Source organism: Choloepus didactylus, chromosome 5 (assembly GCF_015220235.1).
Source record: "Choloepus didactylus isolate mChoDid1 chromosome 5, mChoDid1.pri, whole genome shotgun sequence".
NCBI classification, from domain to species: domain Eukaryota; kingdom Metazoa; phylum Chordata; class Mammalia; order Pilosa; family Megalonychidae; genus Choloepus; species Choloepus didactylus.
The window spans coordinates 35816522-35841911 of NC_051311.1; the positions used below are offsets into that span (position 1 = coordinate 35816522).

Consider the following 25390-nt stretch of genomic DNA (forward strand, 5'->3'; position numbering starts at 1 on the left):
CAACCTCCAGAATAAACTAATCAAGAAAATCAGATGCCTACACAGCAAAAAATCACAAACCATACCAAGAAACACAAAGATATCGCCCAGTCGTAAGGACAAGCTAACACCTCAACAGAGATTCAGAAATTGAAACAACTAATTAAAGATGTTCAAACAAATCTTCTAAATCAAATCAGTGAGCTGAAAGAAAAGGTGACTGTGCCGGTTTGAATGTATTGTGTCCCCCAAATGCCATTATCTTTGTAGTCTTGTGTGGGGCAGAAGTTTTGGTGATGGTTGGATTTGCTTGGAATGTGCCCCACCCAGCTGTGGGAGATGATTCTGATGAGATGTTCCCATGGAGGCGTGGCCCCGCCCATTCAGGGTGGGCCTTGATCGGTGGAGCTATATAAATGAGCTGACTCAGAGAGAGGGAACTCAGTGAGTGCAGCTGGGAGTGATGTTTTGAAGAGGAGCAAGCTTGCTAGAGAAGAACGTCCTGGGAGAAAGCCGTTTTGAGGACAGAGCTTTGGAGCAGACGCCAGCTGCCTTCCTAGCTAACAGAGGTTTTCCGGACGCCATTGGCCATCCTCCGGTGAAGGTACCCGATTGCTGAGGTGTTACCTTGGACGCTTTGTGGCCTTAAGACTGTAACTGTGTAGTGAAATAAACCCCGATTTTATAAAAGCCTATCCATCTCTGGTGTTTTGCATTCTGCAGCATTAGCAAACTAGGACAGTGACAAAAGAGATGAAGGATATAAAGAAGACAATGGGTGACCATAAGGAAGAATTCATAAACTTGAAAAAACAAATGGCAAACTTATGGAAATAGGCACAATGGAAGAGATGAAAAACACAACAAAGGCATATAATAGCAGACTTGGAGAGGCAGAAGAAAGGATCAGTGAACTAGAAGACAGGACATCTGAAATCCTACCCACAAAAGAACAGATAGGGAAAAGAATAGAAAAATATGAGCAGGGTCACAGGGAAGTGAATGACAACATGAAGTGCATGAATATACATGTTGTAAGTGTCCCAGAAGGAGAACAGAAAGGAAAATGGGCAGAAAGAATAATAGCAGAAATAATCAATGAAAATTCCCCAACACTTACGAAAGACATAAAATTACAAGTCCAAGAAGCACACCATACCCCTAAACAGAACTGATCCAAATAGACCTACTCCAAGACACTTACTAAACAGATTTTCAAATGTCAAAGACAGAGGGAGAATTCTGAGAGCAGCAAGAGAAAAGCAATCCATCACAAACAAGGGAAGCTTGAAAAGACTAAGTGCAGATCTCTCAGCAGAAACCATGGAGGGAAGAAGGCAGTGGTGTGATATATTCAAGATACTGAAAGAGAAAAATTGCCAACCAAGAATACTATTTCTGGCAAAACTGTCCTTAAACTATTTACAAACAGAGACTGAGAGAGTCATGAACAGGAGACCTCCTCTACAAGAAATGCTAAACAGAGTGCTACAGCCAGATAGGAAAAGACAAGAGAGAAAGGCCTGGAAAAGAGTGTAGAAATGAAGATATCAGGAAATAGAAAGAGGGTAGAGATTGGGCATCTGATGCTAAAGGAATATAGAATGTTCAAGATTGTATAGATCCAGAAATGGATAGCACAATATTGGATGACGGTAGCACCATACTGTACATACACTGAGCAAAGATGACTGTGAGTATGGTTGAAAGAGGAAGGTTATGGGTAGGTATGACACCAGAGGGAAATATAGAAGATAAAGACTGGAACTGTATATAACTTAGTGAAACCTAGACTGGTCAATGATTGTGATTAAATGTACAAATATAAGAATGCTTTCACATGAGGGAGAACAAATGAAAGTCAACTTTGCAAGGTGTTGACAATGGGATGGTATTGGGGAAAAAATACAATCAATGGAAACCAGAGCCTATAGTTAACCATAGTAATATGCTTCCATTAATTGTAACAAAGGCAATATTCCAAAGCTAAATGTCTATAAGAGGGGGATAAGGGTGAGGTATGGGACTCTTGGCATTGGTGTTGCCTGAACTTTTTACTGTATTTTATTTTTTTTTAAGTCATCACTTTTTTCTTTTTCCTCCTCTTCCTCTTTCTTTGTGGAAGAAATGGAAATGTCCTCATATAGATTGTGGTGGTGAATGCATAACTATGTGATTATACCAGAAACGGTGTTTCAAAACTTCAACTTCTGTGTGAGACCAAGGGAAGAGATGTTTATTTGGTGCAGGATCTATAGTTTCTGTAGCACACTCTATAATTTAACTTCTATGGTCAGTTTATTCAAATACCATAATTACATGGAACTTTGAATAGGGAATGAAATCTGGTTGGCTTGTACAGGTTAGTGTGAAGCCCTGATACATCCCAGAGTAATCTGGGCCAAGAATAAAAATATATTGCAAAGCCCACTTGAGGGACTGGCAAAAAATGTGGAAATATTAAACTTCCCCACCTAAGAAATTACCGATATTCTCACAAGCATTGGGGACTACCAATTTAGAAGGCTGCTTCTGCAATCTTGGGGCTTGCCCTTATGAAGCTTGATAATGCAAAAAGAGGCTAAGCCTACTTATAATTGTGCCTAAGAGTCACCCCCAGAGAACTTCTTTTGTTGCTCAGATGTAGCCTCTCCTTTTAAGCCAAACAGGCTGGTGGACTCACTGCCCTCCCCTCTATGTGGGACATGACTCTCAGAGGAGTATGTCTCCCTGGCAATTTGTGACATGATTCCCAGGGATGAACCTGGACCCAGCATCAAGGGATTGAGAACGACTTCTTGGCCAAAATAAGGAAGAGAAACAAAACAAATTAAAGTTTCAGTGGCTGACAGATTTCAAGTAGAGTCGAGAGGTCGTTCTGAAAGTTATTCTTATACATTATATAGATATCCCTTTTTAGTTTTTAGTGTATTGGAATAGCTAAAAGGAAATACCTGAAACTGCTGAATTGCAACCCAGTAGCCTTGATTCTTGAAAACAATTGTATAACTATGTAGCTTACACAGTGTGACCACATGATTGTGAAAACCTTGTGGCTCCCACTCCCTTTATCCAGTGTATGGACAGATAAGTAGAGAAATAGGAACAAAAAGTAAATGAATAATAGGGAGAGATGGGGGGGTGTGATGTTTTGGTTTTCTTTTTTAGTTTAAGTTTTATTCTTTTTCTGCGGTAATGAAAATGTTCAAAAATTAATTGTGGCGATGAATGCACAACTATATAATGGTATCGTGAACAATTGATTTTACAATTTTGATGACTGTATGGTATGTAAACATATCTCAATAAAATTGAATTTAAAAAAATACTAAAGGAAAACGAGCATTGAACAGGATAATTTTCCAGAGGGGTCCACCCCAGCCTTGCCCAGTTCACTAACAGCCCCTGGGAAGATGATCAGGAATCCCTCCAGGTTTTGAGGAGACTGACATCTCTGCCTTGGGCATCACTCCAAGATTTCCTCTGCTTTGGACTCTCTTTCAGTCATTTGCTCTGGGACCATCTGGCTTCTTGTTCCATCCCAGAACCTTTTTCTTAGCCTTCCCCAGACCTATCAGGGGCCTACTGATCTTACCCAACACTACCTCGATGCTTAACATATGAATCCTCTCTACCCCTACCTACCCCCGCTGCATCCATGACTCACATGCCCTATTCCTCTATCCTTTGCCTTCCAAACTGAAACCAGCTTTTATACTATTTTTTTGAAGTAATACCTACTCATTGAGAAATAAATTAGAAAATGCAGACAATAACCTAACACACTTTCCTCATACAGAGACATCTCCTTGCAGAATTATTTTCTGTATGTTTTCACATGAGGAGTGGTTTAATGAAACATGAAGTCAATAAACATGCATTCTGCACTTGCATTCCCCACTTGACATTAGTTCATTCATTCAGCAAATATCTATCATGGGCCCATTTTGTCTCAGGCAAGGTTGTAGGTGCTAAACTTTTTCAGGACAATGAGCACATATTTAGATCATTATTTTCAATGATACAAAGTATTCCATGACATAATGCTCCATAATTTGTTCAGCCAATACTTTCTAACCAGGCATTTATTGTTTATTTTGTATTAAATGAAAAATGCTTCAATGAAAATAAAAACATGTTTTTCTGGGGTGCCTACAGCTTCAAATCATCACAAGTGGCTTCTGCTTTCTTCATTAAAGTTCTGGTACTTTTCAGATTTTCTACATCGAACAGGTGTTTTAAATTAGAAATAATAATCTTTGCTCATCTGTAGAGTCTAAGTTTTCAACATTGAAACTGTGTTTTTATGACATAGTGCTTCTTCTACGTATATCCCGCCAAACAGCTACAAATCCTTTGTACAGTGTACACTTGGCATGAATGCATCATTTGTTCAAGTCCACTATACTGATTTGATTTTTCAATATCCCTCAGTAATTAAAATAGCACCTTACTTTGCTACATGAATGCGTATTTCATGATGTCAAGTAAAAGTATCAATTTTTTAAATATCCTAGGAAACCAAAGTCTTATTCCATGAAAATATTTCAATTGTGAATTATCTCTGCAAATGGGAAGGTTCTACCCTTATGCTGGTAAAAGAGTGTTGTAGCATGCACCATTACAAACATTACATACAACCGGTCACTCTCCTGAAATTTAAGACAGAAAGATTTAAAATGAAATCTGTATTAACCATCATTAGCAAGTTCATTTCATTATTTCTAATATAGTATTGAAGATAACAAAAATTCCCATTCCTGTAACATTAAATGTATTTTGTGCTAGTCTTAACTTCTTTTGACATAGACACACAGTGCCACCTATCTACCATTCTGTATAACTTTACCCAAGTTCCTCAGCTAACTGCAAGTGCAGTGTAAAAACAGAGAAAAGTCTCCTCCTTCTCTCTTGCTACTTAGATACCCCTGACCACTAACCATTAAGAAGGCTACTCTGTTCCTATATTATATTCTTAAAAGGTTTTCCATCTTTAGGGCTAGAGCTTTTTACTCTGAAACAGACTACAAAGTTTGCAATGCCAGCAAAGTTCAGACAAATCTATATCTAAAATAAGGGCTGTATGCATTCAATACTCAGTTGTTGTTACTTCATTAAAATTATTACCCATTTATATTTGATGTATTTATATTTATAAAGACAGCTAACCTATTAAAATAAATAAATAAATAAGGGCAGCATGATACCCAACAGTGTCCCAGAAGAGATCCAACCAAATCTCCAAAGCTGGTTCTAAACAGCTGCTTGATTGTAGGGGAGGTAACAACTAATAACAAATGTCTTTACAAGAATTACCTACATGTGTTCTCTCTTCCACTTGACTTCCTCTTTTACCTTAAACTGTGTGATCTGGCTTCTGCCCAACTATTCCACTGAAACTCCTCTCACAAGGCTGCTCACCTCCTTATTGCTACTCCAACAGCCACACTTCCCAATCGTCATCTTACCTGATCTCTCAGCATCAGTTGACAGTGCTGATAACATCTTTCTTCCCTCGGCTTCCTGGATTTTTTTCTTTTATTTCTTGGATCACTCTTTCTTGGTCTCTTTGGTCTCCTTTTTCTACCCATCCCTTAAAAAATGACTTTCCTATGGGTTCAGCCCAAAGTTGTCTTGTCTTCTCACTCTGCATACTCTCCCTTGGTGATACTCACTTTCAGATCTTTGATTTCTGTCTGCATGTTAATGATCCTCAAACCTCTAAGTCCAGTCCAGATCTTTTCCTAAGCTTCCGATCTATATATCCATCTGAGCATCTCTGCCAAACTAACATTTATTGACTCCTCAAATGGGGTCCTTTTCTTGTGTTTCCTATTTTAGTAAATGATGTCCCCATCCACCTAGATGTGCAAGCCAGAAACATGAACATTTTCTTCCTACCTTAACAAAACAACATTAAGTACTACAGAGTCTCTCTTTTAAGTCTCTTCAATCACCCATACCTGCTGCCACTTGGGTACCATACTACCTCATCTGCAGGTCTGAGAGCCTGCTGACTGGCTTTCTGTCTCCAGTCTTCCCACCTCCAATCCATTTATCCTGGTCCAGTCCCAAGTACTTTTTCTAAAACATCAGTCGGATCACATAACTTCCCTGCACCAAAACTTCAATGCTCTTAGGATAAAGTCTAAAATCCATGCAAGACACCCCGCCCCACCAAGTGGATATACTATGTCTATCCTCTGAACCCCTTTTAGGATGCCATGGCTCACATGACCCTCCTTTACAGTCCCTACATAATCTGGCTCATGCACACATCCAAGCCTTCTCACTTACTATTTCCATTTTCAAATGTTATGGTTCAGGGATGCTACCTTCCTTTCAGGTACACAAACATGTTCTACTATCTTTCACCCCTGGTCCTGCAAACAGATTATTTCCACTGAAAATTCTCCTCCTCCCTGTGTTGCATGCACTGCTTCTGACCAGACAGTCAGAATATCCTTCAGTACTCAGATTAGATCTGTGCTATCCAATATAATAGCCATTAACTACATGTGGCTAAATTTAAATAATTAAAATTAAATCAAATTTAAAATACAGTTCTTCAGTTGCACTAACCACATTTCAAAGGCTCAATAGCCACACATGGTTAGTGGTCAAACTGGACAACACAGATATAAAACATTTCTATCATTGCAGAAAGCTAATAGGAGAGTGCTAGACCAGATGTCACCTCCCTCAGGAAGCCTTCCTCACATCCCTCAGGCTTAGTAAATGTCCATCCCCTGCACCTCCACATCACAATCACATAGCCCCACAGAGCACTTAACCCACTTTCTTACAATTGTCTGTTTTGCTTGTTTGTATCTTCAGTGCCCAGGGAGAGGCCTGGCATTCTGCAGGTGTTCAGTGAACATTTATTCAATGCTGTCACAACAATGAAGTTTATCATCTATTCATCACTCTCTCATCAGAAGCTTCTTCAATTTCCTCTCAACTTGGCAAGTTAATGTTAAGTTGTTAGCATTATTCTTCCCTTCCCAGTAATAATAAAAAAAATTTTTGCCAGTTCTTGATACATCAGTAGGAGCATCAATTAAAAATTATGGGGGAATGAGCGTGAAGTGAGGGCTACAAGTGCAGAGCTCTGGAACCTTCTCTGTCCACTACTCTGCCCAAACCAGAGAAGCTACCTTTTTATATGTTCACCTATTAGACTTCAGAAGCTCCCTTTTTATTTGTTTGCATATTATACTTCAATCCATAATTTCATCAAAAAGGCCTATTTTGAAAAGGTTGAAAAATCAAAATATGTATTTTTTCTGATTTCCTTTCAAACACTAAACACATTTGAGTTTATTCATAAAGAATGAAAAATAATATCTATAACTCATTTACTTTGCAACATGCTTTTATGATGTAAAATACAGTAACATAATTATAATATGTTTAAATATATAGCCAATTCAAGCAATTTGTTACAGAAAAATCAATCCTTGAGCCATATCATGTTGTGTTCACAACTGTCTGACAAACATAATAAGAATTTTTTAAGAATCACCAAACAACTGCTAAAGCAGGTTTAAAAATATTTTTAAAAGCTGGTTCCAACCCTCCTTTCTAGATCTGTTTCTCACTACCATCTATGCACACATTAGGCTCCAGCCAAAATATGATTTACTTGCTATTTCTTAAATATTTCCTTTACTCTCCCACTTCTGTGCTCATTATGTTCCCTCCACCTGGAATGCCTCCCCCATCCCATCTCTGCATGCCAAGCCCTCAAATTCAGCTCAAATACCACCTTCTCAAGCCTTTCCTGATCCCCTCTAATTAAATGCAATCTGTCCCTTCTCTAAATTACCATAATTTGCATGATTCACTATAATGACATTTAGCTTGTAGTGGTTCCCATTAGAGTTATTTTGGTATTATTTCTAGCCTTTTTATAAGCTCTTGAAGACAAGAACCATATCTCTTACATACTTAAACCCGACATAGCAATAGTGTCATATATCTACTATGCACTCAGATATCTGCTTAGCAGAAATGAAAAACAGAAAGCTATCCAGTTGCATTACAAAGCAACTCCAAATTGGCTTTGCCCTCAAGTAAAGCATGCATATCACTAAACACCTACTAATCCAGGACTGAGCTAATTGCTAACCTTTCTCAATTTAGGGGCACATCAGAATCATCTGGAAAGCTTTTAATATCTCAATGCCCAGGTCCCATCCTAGAGCAATGATATCAGCATCTCTAGGGGTGGGACCCAGACATCTGTATATTTTAAAGCCCCCAAGGGATGCCAATGTGCAGCCAAGGCTGAGAACTCTGTTTCAAGCAGCACCTGGTTCCTTATAATTATTTTGGCTTTTGGGGGAAATCACAGGCCTATAAGACATGGCTCTTCTACATCTGTGTTGCCCTCCAGATCTTTCCCATCAAATTTAAAGGCTGAAAAAGAAAGAAGAAACATAAATACCCTCTTCTTATCTACAACCAGAATGAAATAAAAATTAGATAGATTCTGACTACTTTAGCCTAAAAAATCACTTTGCTTTTTAAAAGATTCTAAATTTTCTTACATGACAAAGCCACCTTTCATTCTCATTCTTCTACTGTCTCCATTTTTCTTGTCTATTAGCCTAAGTGAGCTGTTAATTCACTGACCAGAAACAGATCTCAGATATTTTCAGCAGAGTCTAAAGCAAGCCTCCTCCTATTTGCTTCATGATAATAAACTCCAGTAATGGTTACCATGAACTATAAGTCTGGAAAATATGAAAAGCCCTGACCCTACTAGTTTAGACATGCACCTCTTTCGGGATTTTGGCAGAGCGGAGGAAATACAACTTCCTTTGAAGATGAACAACAGATCTTCAAGACACTGAGGATCTCACTCAAAAATTCTCCCCAGCTGGGATCTATGTGGTTCTACTCTGGTTAATATGGCAACCACGGCTGACCGTATAAGGCTGTGGTGACTAGAGGGATAGTGGCATGGGTGGCAGATAGGAATCCAGCAAGGTGCAGAACTCTCCTACATTTACAATTCTACAAGGAAGGGCATCTTAAAGTATTCCTTTAAAAAATATTCCTTGGAGGAGTACAGGAACATAGTTTAAGTGTCCTATTGAAGTTAAGTTGGTATCAAAGAAAACAAAATTGTTATAGATTTAGGATGTTAAGTTTAAGCCCCACAGTAAACACAAAGAAAGTATCAGAGAAGATGATCATAGAGATGAAAAGTAGAGTATGGGTTAAGAGAAGAGGGGCAAGGGGTAATGGGGAGTTAATAAGAAATGAGTGTAGGGTTTCTGTTTGGGGTGAAAGGAAATTTCTAGTAATGGATGGTGGGAAATTGATGGCATTGCAACATTGTGAATGTGATTAATCCCACTAAATGGAATTCTTGGGAGGGGTTGGAATGGGAAGATTTATGCTCTATATATGTTTCCACAATAGAAAAAAAAGAGTCTAAATAGATAATGACAATTAAATGCCATAGATGATCCTGGATGAGATCTAAGAACAGAGGAGAAAATGCTCAAAAGGACACAATTGGGACATAAAAAAAAAAAAAAAAATGAAGTACAGAATGTAAATTTCTTGAATTTCTTAACTACACTTAATGTGATTACCTAAATGAATATTCTTGTTCATAAGAAATGTAAAAAAAAAAAAAAAAAAAGATCCCACAGGTGAAAATGTGGTATCCAATGCAAAGTAAAATATCAATGTTATACACATATACACATACCTCATTTTATTGCACTTCACTTAATTGCATTTCACAGATACCACAGTCTTACATGTTGAACCTTTATGGCAGCCCTATCATTTATTGTTGCCATTTCTCCAAAAGCATGTTTCACTTCGTGTCACTGTGTCATATTTTAGTAGTTCTTGCAAGCTTTCAAACTTTTGCATTATATTACATGTTATGGTGATCTGTGATCAGTGATTTTTGATGCTACCCTGGTAACTGCTTTGAGGTATCATCAACCTCACCCATATGTTGAGGAACTTAACTGATATATGCTTTGTGTGTTTTGACTGCTCCAATGACCAGCCCTCCTCCTGTCTCCCTCTCCTCGGGCCTTCCTTTTCCTGAGGCCCAACAATATTAAAATTGGGCCAGTTGATAAACCTACAATGGCCTCTAACTACTCAAGTGAAAAGAAGATTCACAACTCTCACTTTAAATCAAAAGCTATAAATGATTAAGCTTAATGAGGAAGGCACGTCAAAAGTGAAGACAGGCCAAAACTAGGTCTCTTGACCATACAAGTTAGCCAAGCTGTGAATGAAAATGAAAAGTTCTTGAAGGAAATGAAAAGAGCTATTCCAGTGAAGACACAAATGACAAAAAAACAAAACAGCTTTATTGCTAATATGGGGAAACTTTTAATGGTTTGGATAGAAGATGAAACCAGCCACAATATTACTTTAAGCTAAAATCTAATCCAGAGCAAGGCCCTGGCTCTCTTCAATTCTGTGAACACTGAGAGAGGTGAAGAGGCTGCTGCCTCAACATCCATCTCACTATGGCTTAGTGACTTGCTTCAACCCTGACCTTTGGCCTAGATAATAAGCAGCTTTCCAGCCCTGGGGCATAAACTCCCCCAGAACCCAATCCTGCATCTGTGCCCACCACCAACACCACCCTCCCACCTCAACCAAAACCCACAGCTGGTTCCAAATGATAAGCTCAACTCCCACATCTTCCAATCCCCACTCCCTCTGTACACAAGCACTGGCTTTAAACTAACCAATCCTTGACTTCCACAGAAAATCTAACCTCAACCCCTGGGTCACAATACAGGCACTTGCCCGTGGGTCCCTCTTGCTCTGATTGTGTTCTCCCCATCTAGTTTTAAGCCTCCTGTACCTCCCATTTCCTGTTGATTCTTCATAGTGCCCCTTTTCTCTCTGGGACTTGTGCCACCTGATGTTCACCTGGACTTAAGTATAAAATCCAACTTTAATGAAAAAAAATATATATTCCTTTAAGGGGAAGGAAGGTTTACTACTTCTTTATTGGTCTACTGAGCACCTTTTTTTAGTTCCATGATAGATGCCTGAGCCACTCACAAGAGTGGATCCAGCAGATAAGAAGAAACATCAGTAAAAGATAATGAAATGACAATAGAAATGGAAAGAAAAGATATCCTGCCTAAAGACATTTAAATGCTTAGCTATCTAGAGAAAAATGATTTCATGTTCTGTAACAGGTATTCGTGTTATGTCTTCTAACTAGAAGAATATTTTGGAATTATTTGTTTAAAAAACACACAAACCCATTCACGTATTTGTTCATTTCACTAACACAGAAGTTGAGGTAGAAGGATTCATTTCATGGCAAGCTCACTTCCAAACTGAGGAGTAGAAGCAGTCAGAAAAAGGGAAGGAAAAAATTAACATGCAATACACTCAGCAAGAGTGAACCTGAATAATGAAGCTGCACTGCTGCCAAGTCACTAGTTCTAGAAGAACCCTTCTTCATGATAACCAGACAGGGCAAGTCAACCTGGAAGAAGGGCTCAAAAGCTTCCAGAAATTCAATCAGCAAGAAGCACTGCCTGGGCAGTTTTTGACTCCGCCCTGGACTGTGTTGGCAGAAGCTACAAATCCCTTAAGTGAAAAGAGTCCAACAATAACTCTTTTATAAAGTCTTCTTTAAAAGCAGCCTTGAGTTGCTAATAAATTAACAAATGGCACACCTTTTACATACACAGCTTTAATGAGACTCCGAAGACAATTATTAGAGGTTTAATCTAGAAAATATTAGTTAGGTTTTCATAAACAATTTCCAAGTGTCTAAACCAGATGTCTGCCTGTTTTTGTAAATAAAGTTTTGTAGCAACACAGCCACTCCTAGTCATTTATATACTATCCATGGCTGCATTGGCAGAACTAAATAAATGAAATACAGATTGTATGACCTGCAAAACCAAAAATATTTATTATCAGGCCCACAGAAAAAGTTGGTCTAAAATTACCATGGAAGAAAAGGCACTGTAACAGTTGTTACCTAGCACACTAACATATAGAAAACTAGCATTTTTAGGCCTCAATGTTAAACTTCAATGTACTTATCAAGTCCCTTGTTTGGGAAAGAAATCCCTTTACTAGTATCCATGCAGAGGTAGTGATATCCACCAACATTCCATCACAACCCACCAACAAATTTTCACTTTTCTACATCGACTGATGAACAGAATGGTAAACTGTAGCGTATGCCATACAATAGAATATTAAGCAGCTGCAAGAATGAATGAAGCTGTGAGACATGCAACTAGGTAAATGGGTCTTGAGGACAGCATTTTGAGTGAAGAATGCCAAAAACGAAAAGACAAATATTATAATACCTCACTAATATGAACTAACTATAATGTGTAAACTCTGAGAACTGAATCTTACAGCACAGCTTGTCAGGAGAACGCTTACTGTAATGGTCCCTTAGATTGTAAGCTCTTACAGCAGTCACATCTGTTCCTGAATTGTAATAGTCATCTCTAAATTCTAAGATGCTGAGCTCTTTGTAAATAACCTAGTCAGTCTCTGGAACTTTGTGACACCTGAAACTTAGAGACAGAACTCAGCAGCTATGAATGTCAGTATTAGCGCACACAGCAACTGCTAAAAAAGCTGAAAAAGAGTTCACACTTCAATTAGAGATATGAATGAAGCAGATCTGGTTAGGTCTAAGGAAAATCAGGCCAAAGGGTAAAGGATGCCATTTGTTGTGTTTTAAAACTTCAACTTCTGTGTAAGACCAAGGGAAGAGATGTTTATTTAGTGCAGGATCTATATTATCTGCAGCACACTAAATACTTTAACTTGTACAGTCAGTTTATTCAAACAACTTAATCACATGGAACTTTGAAAAGGAAGTGAGATTGAAGTGGGCCCCCTCCCCTTAATCTGTAACAGGAGGGTCCCCTCCTCCTCAACCGGCAACGACTGCACCGTAAAAAATGTTGTGTAAGCATTAAGCCCTGAGAAGAAGGAAGTGAAACTGTACCGTTTCAGGGAGTGAAACTTGCGGTTGTACGCATTAGCCAAGCATAACCATTTCAACAATCAACCATTGTGCAGACCTTGAGAAAATTTCTCAACCTTGCTAAAGATCCTAAGCAACCAGTAACTAACCGCCAACTCTGCTTCTGTCAAAATAGCTTGCTTGCATTTCCAGGATGTGGTTTCTGCCTATACAAGGCACCAGCACACACAGGTCGGGGCTGCTTACTAAACTCCCTGCGCGGAGTGACGATGAGCAGTCGCCGGCCGGCTAATAAAGGCTCTTTAAATTCTGTTTGGCTGTCTCGTACTTCAACTCGCGGGCACTGTAACAAGATCTGGCAGGTTTGTACAGTTTAGTGCGAAATCCCTATACAGCCCAAAATAATTTGAGCAGAGAATAAAAATATATTTGCAGAGCCCCCCTGAGGAACTGGGGAAAAAGGCAGAAATGTTGGACTCCCCTACCTGGGTTATTACTGATATTCTGACAAATATTGAGGACTAACAATTTCGCTGGCCAAGACTTCGATCTTGGGGCTTGCCTTTATGAAGCTTGTTACTCAAAGGAGAGGCTAAGCCTATGTGACAGTTAGGTTCATGTGTCAACCTGGCCAGGTGATAGTACCCAGCTGTTTAATCAAGCAAGCACTGGCCTAACGATTGCTGCAAAGACGTTTGTGGCTGGTTAACAAACCAACAGGCTGGTTTATTAAATCATCAGTCAATTGGCTGCAGCTATGACTGATGACTCACCGAAGGGCGTGTCTTCCACAATAAGAGAATGCAGTTGGCTGGATTTAATCCAATTAATCAGTTGAAGACTTACAAGTGAGACAAATAGAGGACCTTCTCTTCTTCTTCGGCTGACCAGCGAAGCGTTCCCTGAGGAGTTCATCGAAGTTGCCAGTTTGTTTCCTGAGGAGATCATCAAACACATTCATCGAAGATCCCAGATCATTTTCTGAGGAGTTTGTCAAAGTTGCCGGTTCATTTCCTGTGGAGTTCATCGGACATCTTCCTTGGAGTTGACAGTTTGCTGAGTGCCCTACAGAATTTGGACTCGTGCATACCCACAGTTGCGTGAGTCACTTTTATCTTATATTCATAGGTACCTCTCATTGATTCCGTTTCCCTAGACTACCCTAACTAATAAAGCCTATTTATAATTGTGCCTAAGAATCTCCCCCAGAGAACCTCTTTGTTGCTCAGTTGTGGCCTCTCTCTCTCTCTAAGCCAACACGGCAAATGAACTCACTGCCCTCCCCCCACGTGAAACATGACTCCCAGGGGTGTAAATTTTCCTGGAAACACGGGACCTGAGTCCTGGGGATGAGCCTGGACCCACCATCATGAGATTGAGAACATCTTCCTGACCAAAAAGAGGAAGTGAAATGAAAGAAAATAAAGTTTCAGTGGTTGAGAGATTTCAAATGGAGTTGAGAGGTCATTCTAGAAGGCATTTGTATGTGCGATATAGCTAAACTTTTTTAGTTTGTAGTGTATTAGAATAGGCTGAAGGAAATACCTGAAACTGTTGAACTGCAACCAAGTGGTCTTGATTCTTGAAGATGACTGCATAACTATGTAGCTTACATGGTGTGACTATGTGATTGTGAAAACTTTGTGGCTCACGCTGCCTTTATCCAGTGTATGGACAGATGAGTAGAAAAATGGGAACAAAAACTAAATGAAAAATAGGGTAGGATGGGGGGAGTGGGATGCTTTGGGTGTTCTTTTTTACTTTTTTTTTTTTATTCTTGTTATTTTTTTGAGTAAGAAAAATGTTCAGAAATTGATTGTGGTAATAAATGCACAACTATATGATGGTACTGTGAACAGCTGACTGAACACTGTGGATGATTGTATGGTACGTGACTTTATCTCAATAAAACAGTATAAATTTAAAAAAAAACAAACTGACTTTGACTCAGCAATAAAACTTCTATTAATCTTCTCTGAAGATTAACTGCCATAAATAAAAAACGACATACACACAAACACACACATTCACACACACACAAAATTTCCACTTTCCATTTCCCTGGCCCTGAAGATGGACCATGGGATTAGAAATGCTCCATGGATGAGAGCTGTGGTGACCTACCAGATTTTTCCTCCCCTACAATGGTGACCAAAGACACAATGTATTCCTGATACTGCAGCTAAAAGACAGTGGTAGAATCCATTTCCAACCCACACTGGATATGTATCGTGAGCAGAGGAAAAAGCCTTCACTGTTATGCCCCCCAACATTACAGCGTTAATTTTTCCCACAACATATTCTAATCTACCCTGACAAATATAATAGAAAGGCAGCAAAGGGGGGCAGATTCATTTGTGTCCCTCATTTGCCCCACAAAGTACAGAAGTTGAAAGCATGACAAAAAAGAGGATGAAAACATGGTCAACTCCACCACCTATCCCACCTCGCAACTCTAATTGAATTCTAAGTCACCTGCCAGGCTGCAATAAGACTGCAGAGGCCCCATACAAATTGCTCTAATATGGTTGACGGAGCAAAAGATTTATCTAGCACAAACTTAATACTCAGGACCAGCTAAAACCCGTATAAAAAACACTACAAGGAAATCATTATCCTAATGGTGAAGTGGTCAAGGACAGACATTCCCTCTTAGGAGAGTCATCTTACTCCTAAATTTTATATTATTTTCACTGGGGTATGGTGAAAATAAAAGCATGAGTTATGGAATATCAGGGTAATGGGCTCAAAATCCACTCTGCCACTTAGTAGCTCTATGATCTTACCTAGCACTGAACCTTTCCACAAAACTTTCTGATGTGTAAAGGGGTAGAATATTATCATACTCAAGAGATTTGTGTGAGGATTAAAAGACTAGTATATTTTTAAGCGCCTACCAGAGTCGCTGCACATACTGAAATTCACTAAATATAGAACAGCACTTACAGAGTGTGACCTTGGGCAAGTAACTTTCTCTTTCTTGAGTCTTAGTCCCAGTTTCATCTGTGAGATGGGAAGAGAAACAGCACCTACCCTCACAAGGTGGCTGTAAGGAAAGTGCTTAATCCAGTTCTTGACATGTAAGTACTCAATAAAGTGTAGCCATTTATTACATGAACTTTTAAAAGCTTGTGAATGATAACATGAATTCTTCAAGCAAAATCTGTTTGGAAATGGAAGAAACTTAAGGTTGTTTCTATACAATAATAATGAGGAACCTGGAAAGAATTTAGCTACAAAAAAGCAAATCTGAAATTTCCTATCACTTAAAAAAAATTATATTTAGAAGTTTAACCATTTTCTACTACTTCTGAGTACAGAATTTACAGAAAGCTGAGATTTTAAGACTATAATAGGCAATGTAAGTAATTGGGTTAAATGCCCTTGTTTTTTTTAAGCTACATTTTCTGTTCTTCACCCAATTCCTTCTAAGGCTTCTTCAACCCATCACTCCTGACTCTTTCTACAATGGAATCTGTTCTCATTTCCTTCAGCCAAATAATCCACAGGAAACTGCTGACTTACACATCAATCATTGCCCAAGATAATTACTTTAATTACAGGGATAGTAGACAGTCAATACCCCTTATCCACTCTTTTACAGTCGCTGTAAGAATGATTCCAGAAGGACATTTTTAACTAACTAGGATCCCACACTATCTAATGATACTAAGTATCACCACTAGGTATCATTAGTATCTGACCACTCTGCAGCTGCTCTGATATATATTAGCATTTCTAGTTAGGATGACTACGAGAAAAAACTAAAATTAATAGACATATAGTTAGCAAGGATTATATGTTTGTATTGTTTTTGAGTTGGCTACAGAACAGTCAACTGAAGTGTCTAGAAACTAGATAGAAATCTGAGGCTAGATCTGCAAAGGGTAGGGGGGGAGATATACTCAAGTCAAAGAAACCTTATCTTAGCATCCTCTGCAAAAGACATTCTCTTTCATAGCTCCCAAAACGCATGCTTTCCTCTTCTCTTTAAACCATATTCCTTGACCACATTTAATCCTCTTCAATGACTTTTCCTAGGTTTAGATATCAAACTCAACATACAACCACTGCCCCATTTGATATACTACCCCATATACATGATAAACCAACTGACATGTAAGTACATGTTTCTACAGAACGTCTTGTATTTTTCTTGTATGCTAATGTTGTCTTGTTAGTTTATAAGCTTCCTTGAGTTCAGGATCAGCATATGCTGTTTTGCTTCATTTTCATATTTAAGCACAGTGTTATTTAATAATTTCAACACTGAAAATGGCATCAAAGTGAAACTATTAGACAGGATGGAGTGGACTCTCTATACAGGGGAAGGGACAAGAGCACAATTCTTTCAGGTGACCTTGGACAAGTAACCTAAGAGAAAATATGATCTTCTCTTTTCTAAACAATACAGTCATTGTGTCCACTTATTCATTCATATTTCAAATCAATGAGGTTAAGGAATTTATCCTATGGCAAGAGATGAAAAAGTTGTCAATAGAAGAAAACTTTTTCCAATTAACTATAAAATTGCAAACAATTCTATAACACAAAAAGTAGAAAATAAAAGTCATCCATCATCCCACCCCCTAGAGGTTTTTCTTTACTTTTAAGAGGTTAGTAGATATCAGTAAAAATATTTTCTTATGTATATGAAATCTATATTTTTATATAAAATGAAATAATACTATGTGTAAATATTACAACTTACTTTTTCACTTAATATATATTGGAGCATCTTTTCATTTGAATTTATATTTATTTACCTCATTCTTTTTAAAGACTACATAATAATCTATTGTACAGATGCAACAAAATCTACTGAGTCCTCTTTGTTGAGCCCGACTTGCTCCTCTTTAAAATTCATCTCCTTGGGTTTGAATAAGGAAGATGAAATCATGACGCTGAGTGATAACATGATTCACTCAAGCAAAAGTTAATTAAAGATGAAGGAAGGCTAACTGACCTTCACTTTCTGCTTTCAATATTTTGTTGTCAGCAATATGTCATCTTATTCAATAATTACATGGACCAGATTGTTCTCTTTCAAGTTGCAGAATTCCCTGCAATCAAAGAATTCTGGAAAAAATATTACATGAGTATTTTCTATTCAATTGCTCCATTTCAGGCTCTACCTTCTATGTGGCAACATCACATTTGACAGTGAACCTAACTATGCACAGAAACAAGACCAATGGAATTCATGAAAAGCATGAAGGAAAATATCACTTTTATCTTTTAATCAATACGTATAGCTAAAATTGCCCAATTTAAAATATAATTTGCCAGACAAAAGATATTGCAATATTTCAATTAAATACTTCCAGTTATGTCATCCTCCATCTAAAGAAATCTTTAAACAAATATACTGGTTTTTAAAGTTTAATAATTCCTATAAAACAGAAGGTGAAATAGGAATGTCTGCATATGGGTATTAATAACCTATATTAAGAACTTTAAGAACTATGGGCCTTTAATTTTGGAATGAAATCAAAGTACCTTACCCAAGCAGCTTATACCTTATACAGCGGACGACGTACATCAATGGGACAGTTCTGTATCACTTCATCAACAACATCTGAGATGGATTCCATAAAGTCTGGGTTGGCAAACTAAATTTTATACAAATATAAAAGAAGCATTATACATTTCTCTCAAATAGGACAAAATAAAAAATTATTTCTAAAGATAACATTAACACTGGAGAATACAAATTTTCTTTTTTAAAAAAGTTTAACAAACAGAATTGCCTATAACTTCAAAAAAAAAAAAACTTTCACGTTGGAATGAGCAATACGTCAAATTAGTCCCATGTGACTACGTGTGCATGGAGTAATAATAATGTATGTCCCCTCAAGAGCTGAAATGTGTGAGTTTAGTAACGGAAAAATATCTAATAGATAGTCTAATGGTTAATAGATAGACTGCAGTATGCCCTCCATTATGAATATATGGTGAATCACTGTTAATAAGAGGTTATAAAAAGCATGCATATGATATATGTGAAATGTAATAAGAAATACACAGGTGTCACTTATCAAGTGATATTACATTATGAAAAAGTTAGCCCGGATAAAAGAAAAAACTGGAATATTAAAGTAAACCAGGGCTAAAAGATAAAGAAAAGAAAGTATTTTATTTTGACAGTGGTTGCCTTAAAATTAAACAATCAGCATGTTAACAATCATATTACAGAGTAAATAGCCTTAGATTCTATTACATAAGTTAAATAAGCTAGGTATAAACAATTACATGTGAAATACGTGTTAAAAATGAAGGAAAGCTTTAATGTGCAACAGTCTTGAGGGAAGAACTTAACCCCCAGTTGTTCACCTGTTCACTGGACATTTGTCAGTATTATGACTATTTTAAATGAGTAACATCAAAAGCATGAATGAATGACTATGATATAACAGATTCCTAGTAAGGCATACATTTTGAGCCATGTCTCTGTGCAAAACAGTTATATACAAATCTAAAAATAAGCAAGTTTATAGCCTACCCACAAAATGACTTAGGCTGGAAAATATACCAAAACACAAATAAAATGCATTTTGTTTAAACCTCAAAAGGTTGTCTCTTAATTACTACTTTCTGCAGAAGTATTATTTATGACTTCTAGTTCCCTACTTGCAGCAGGGAACACAAGCAGGAGTAAACTGTTCTGGGTTAAAAATTGGAAGTAAGAAGTACATTCAGAAAAGATTGGAAAGTTATATGCTACCCCACTTTTATGCAATGACAAGTTTCTTACAGTCCTTGAGATGAGCTATTTGTCACATTAGCATGTATTCTCCCTTTGAGATTAACTTCATTTTAGTTATATTCTTATATTTTTAAAACTTCTTCCTAACTACTCTTGTATAATCAATCCATAACCATTTAAGCAGATAATCAAGTCTATGGAGAGACAAACCAAAAGTAAGAGAAAATCAAACAACAGAGGAGGAACTACAAAAGTTTGCAGAAAGACTTAAATATGCAGACAAGTATTCCTTACTGAAAGACTGCCAACTTTCTCATTTTACCTTTATTAAAAACTGCTTTTTATTCACACTAGGTGGCAGTATTGCTCCATATATACCACATTTGAAGACACCCCAAAAAGAAACATCTTACCTCTGGATGAAAGAAAATTTCAGGTCCAAGGAATCTTTCATAACCAACGTCTATAATGAACTTCTTCTGGTTAATCGCATTGATACCTGTATACTGTTTGATCCATTTTCGGGGATCCACATCATACTTGGCAAATTCCTTTACTATATCGGGACAAATGTAACAGTATTTCTCCTGCATATACACATATAAAGACATCATCAGACATTAACAACTATCCTGTCTCTTCTCACTGACAAATACACAACAATGCATTAAAAGCATCTCTGAATCATATCCTGCCCACACACTGTAATCCAATGTGTGGATGTGCTATCAAGCTTCATATTTTATCAGTCTTTCATATTAGACATGACTATTCTTTGATTTTGAGACATGTAAGTGCCTTTTTTGTAATTTGGCTATTTATTTTAACCTTAGTCTATCAAATTTTGTTGACATATTATCTGAAATAATGCTTCAAAGTGTCTATAAAGTATTTTGTCTCTATCTAGCTTTTTCCTTCTTCCTCTTAGGCTCCCCATATGGTAGGCAATCTCACTGCCATCCTTTTCTGGCCCAGCAGAACTTATTTGAACATGGTGGACTGTTTTATAAGGTAAATAATGCCTTATTTTCCACTGCTAATAATTTCTTTGGGTATCAGCATATGAAAATTCAAGTATAATATCTGGAGGCTAAGGAAGTGGATCACTAATACTGTGCCAATCGTTATCCTGGCGTGGAGTCTGATATGGTACTGTCATCTGGTTCCACCAGTTTGCCGAGATACAGTAACTTGTGGGTTAGACATTCTAAGTCATTCAATCAGCAAATATTATTGCGTGCCTAGGAACTTGGGATATACAAAAACAAAGCCATGAACAAAACAGACACAGATCCCTGTCCTGTGGAGTTTATACTCTAGTTGAAAATCAGACGATAAATAACCATAATGAATAAACAAATGGAATGGTGGTATGTTATAAGGTTAATAGATGCCACAGAAAAAAAGAAAATGTAGAGTCAGGTAGGAAGATTGGAGTTGTCAGTATACTGCTACTGCAAGAGAACTTGCTAATGGTTTTCAACAACCAGTCTCAGATATGTGAAACATTTCCTGATTATGATAACTTGATGCTCTTGTTGATCTTTGGATTTATCATCTGTCCTCAAGAGTAAATTCAGCAAAGCAGCATGTGATACTTGGTGGATCAGCTTCTGAATTAAGCTTCTTGTGGGTAAAGCCATTTGGGCTTCATTCAATGATTAGCACAGCATCTGGAACACAGTTGGTGCTCAATACACATGTTGGAAAAAACGGCTCTCTCAAGGACTTCTGAAGGTGTTTTTCTGGTATTAAGTTTAAAGTTTCTTAGAGTCCCTGAAACTTTATCTTTATACCATCTTCTGGATATCTTGATATACTCTAGCAGAATTACAAAATTGATGGCCTAACCCAACCCTGTTCCTTGATGATAGAAAGAGAGACTGGATCAGTCAATACAACTTTAATCTACCAGAACTGGAGACAAAACATTAAGTTGTCCAGAGGCCTGGTCAAACTATTACAGTATCTCAACTCAACAGATGGCATGAATGTTTCAGTGAAGTTGAGTGAAGTGTAGCAGTGTTGATCTTAAGATTCTGAATTTATGTTGCAAAGAAAGATGGTGTGTATCATGATACATACAACCTAATGCCTCCTCCTAACCACAGGAGATAATCATGGTAGTAATATGATGCAGGAGTAACTCTACACTACTCTTTCCAGGATCTCTTTCTTTACAGAAAAAAGTGAGGTAAGAAAGAAATAACAGCAGGGCTAATCTGTGCAATAGGCTCAGTGTAGCTGATTTTGAGGGTATAAAAGGCGTCTATTTTACTCCCAAGCTGCACAGCTGAGCAATATGATGTCCTAACCTGAACATCCCAGCTAAGATTTCAGGGTCAGAATTGGAAATCAGAGAGCCAGTGAATAAAGTAAATACCCAATATGAGGATGAGGAAAGCAAGGATTAATTCACATTTACATTCATAACAGATCTGGGGTAGCAAGAGAGCTTGGGTCAAATGTCAAAATTTTTCTTTCACTAAAGAAAGACAAGAGAAGGAAAAAAAAAAAAAAAACCTTGGGAAATATTTTAGCCTAAAAGGAAAGTCTTTATGACACTTGTGCAAACCTTCCCCCTAAAGGGAAAGGACTTGCACCCTGTATAGTGACCAACTCTTCCCATTTTGCTCGGGACTTCCCCATTCCAGCACTTGTCTTAGTTTCCTGGGGCTGCTGTAATAAATTACCACAGACTGAGTGGAGTTAAACAACAGAAATTTATTCTCACACAGTTCTGAAGGCTAGAAGTCTAAAATCAAGGCGTCAGCAGGGCCATGCTCTCTCTCTCTCTCTCTCTCTAAAGGCTCTAGGAAAGGATCCTTTCTTGCCTCTTCCTGGTTTCCGGTGTCTGCCAACAATCCCTGGTGTTCCTTGGCTTGTAGCTGCATCAGTGCTATCTCTGCCTCTGTCCTCACATGACTGCCTTCCTTGTGTGTGTGTCTGTGTCCAAATTTCTCTCTTCAACTAAGGACATGTCATTGGATTAGGAAGCACTCTAATCCTGTATGACCTTATCTTAACTTCTGTACATCTGCAAAGACCCTGTTTCCAAATCAGGTCACATTCACAGATTTCAGTGGACAAGAATTTGGGGGGGGGGGGGGACGACACAACTCAACCCAGCATAGCACTACACATCCCCTCACCCTGGAAACTCTAATCCCAAGTAAACAGGAACAGCTGGTCACTCTCCTTACAGGAGGCCCTACCCTATTAACAGTATACCTGATTCTAAAAATATGTTTTTACCAAGTGTGTCACACAAAACTTGGGAATCATCTTTGATGATTCCTTTCCTTCAACTACCACTTTTAATCCATCAGTGAGGCTGCTTTCACCAAACCATCATTTGGCTAAGACCAGCCTCAGTTATTATATGTTTAAATAGAAGGATAGAAGAAAGGAAAGGGCAAGAGTGGACCCTGCCTCTGCTGCAACTCCTATACAGCTAAAAAATTATGTGTTTTTGGAGAAAGCAGGTGCTCAATATCACATATCACACCCATACATTTAAATTCTTCTCAAAAAACAAAACAAACAATATCCTTCCCTCTTCACCTATATAATAATAATCTTTGAATTACTAAGGATTTCTATTTTAAACAAAAATAATTTGCCCTAATCGGACCAAAGAGTAAAGGTTGAAACTGACTGTGTGTTAAAACTTCAACTTCCATGTGAGACCAAGGGAAGAAATATTTACTTGGTGCAGGATCTATACTTTCTAAACAATATAACTTCTACAATCAGTTTGTTCAAACACCACAATTACGTGGAACTTTGAATAGGAAGTGAGATACGGTAGGTCTGTATAGGTTAGAGTGAAATAGCAACACATTCCAAAGCAATTTGGGCGGAGAATAAAAATACATATTCGGGGCCCCCCTGAGGAGCTGGGGGAGGATGCAGAGGTGTTGCTTCTCACCTGGATTGTTGTTGATGTTCTCACAAACACTGGGGACTGACAGCTTGACATGCTGAGCCCTCTGTCTTGGGGCTTGCCCTTATGAAGCTTGTTACTGCAAAGGAGAGGCTAAACCTGCTTGTAATTGTGCCCAAGAGTCTCCCCGAGTGCCTCTTTGTTGCTCAGATGTGGCCCTCTCTCTCTAACAAAGCCACCTTGGCAGGTGATCTCACTGCCCTCCCTCCTACGTGGGACCTGACTCCCAGGGGTGTAAATCACTCTGACAACGCAGGATATGACTCCCAAGGATGAATCTGGACCCGGCATCGTGGAATTGAGAACAACTTCTTGACCAAAAGGGGGATGCGAAACGAAACAAAATAAAGCTTCAGTGGCTGCGAGATTTCAAATGAAGTTGAGAGGTCACTCTGGTGGACATTCTTACACACTCTATACCCAACACTTCTTAGGTTTTAATGTATTGGAATAGCTAGAAGTAAGTACCTGAAACTACCAAACTCCAACTCAGTAGCCTTGACTCTTGAAGACAATTGTATAACAATCTAGATTACAAGGAGTGACAGCGTGATTGTGAAAACATTGTGGATCACACTCCCGTTATCCAGTGTATGGATGAATGAGTAGAAAAATGGGGACAAAAACTAAATGAAAAATAGGGTGGGATGGGGGGATGATTTGTGTGTTCTTTTTTATTTTTGTTTTTTATTCTGATTCTGATTCTTTCTGGTATAAGGAAAATGTTCAAAAATAGATTGGGGTGATGAATGCACAACTATATGATGGTACTGTGAACAGTTGATTATACACCATGGATGACTGTATGGCATGTGAATATACCCCAATAAAACTGAATTTCAAAAAAATAATAATAATTTGCCCTAATTTTGCAACCTGAAAACACAAATTACCTTAAGAAGGTTCTGTCAACCGTCATGTGCAGTGTAATACAAAAACTAACCTGTAGAATCAGGTTAAGCAGATATTTTAAATAAGGACTAATCAGCCATTTTACTTCTACTCTTACCGATTAAATTCTAAAACTTCCTGTAACTTTTCTAGCATAGTAACTTGAGTCTAGAAAATACAGGTGAATTTTGTTTAATGATTCTGGATTCTAGAATGGCATTACTCTGAACTCAAATTCTCAGGCTATAGAACCACACATAATACATACAGGAAATTAGTTGATTACTGGCTGAATAGATTCCTGACAGTAGCTATTTGCTTACTAAGTCCAGAAATGAACATGGAGGGAGATGTGGAAGAAACTTTTGGTTAATTGAAGGTTCCAGCTAATTAGGCTCCAATTAAATGATGTTGAGCTATATACACTTGCACTCAATACCAATTACCAAGCAGTTCTCATTTACAATCAAAGGAGAACTTATGTTTAGAAGAAGAGGTTAAGTCTTTCAGCTTACTAAACTCAAGTAATAAATTGATCAAATATACACTCATAGGAAGGGGATAGGAAAGAAGGTAGAAGCAGGGATGATAGTGTAAGAGGAAGTGCCCCAAATACCATTTATATTTCAACCCCAAACCAACCAATTCACATCTGTTTTTACCTTAATGGCTTTTGCAGTCTCCAGTGATTGCTCAGGAGGGATTCCCACCTCCCTCTCCCTTAGCAGCTGTTGAATGAAATATGTAATATCTCTACCTGCAATCGGGATGTGTTTGATGCAGCTTCCAATTACATAACCTTCTGCCTAGGGAAGAAAAGGTGTCAGAACAACAATGTGAGTAATTCCAGGGGTTAAGAACTATACCGATTCAAAGTTTCCTGCTCCAGCCTCCC

General features: G+C 38.0%; 1 protein-coding gene across 5 annotated transcripts in view; it reads right to left on the reverse strand.

Annotated features, from left to right (window-relative positions):
• The window catches only part of ACTR3B (actin related protein 3B), a 156991-nt gene that overhangs the window by 54208 nt on the left and 77393 nt on the right, over positions 1 to 25390 (reverse strand). For all 5 annotated transcript variants that reach the window (XM_037835760.1, XM_037835759.1, XM_037835758.1 and 2 more), the window contains 3 exons: positions 25158 to 25301; positions 20072 to 20245; positions 18472 to 18564 (listed from right to left, as the gene is read on the reverse strand). In XM_037835760.1, coding sequence (XP_037691688.1) covers positions 18472 to 18564; positions 20072 to 20245; positions 25158 to 25301 — 411 coding nt within the window. The remainder of the gene's footprint in view (positions 1 to 18471; positions 18565 to 20071; positions 20246 to 25157; positions 25302 to 25390) is intronic.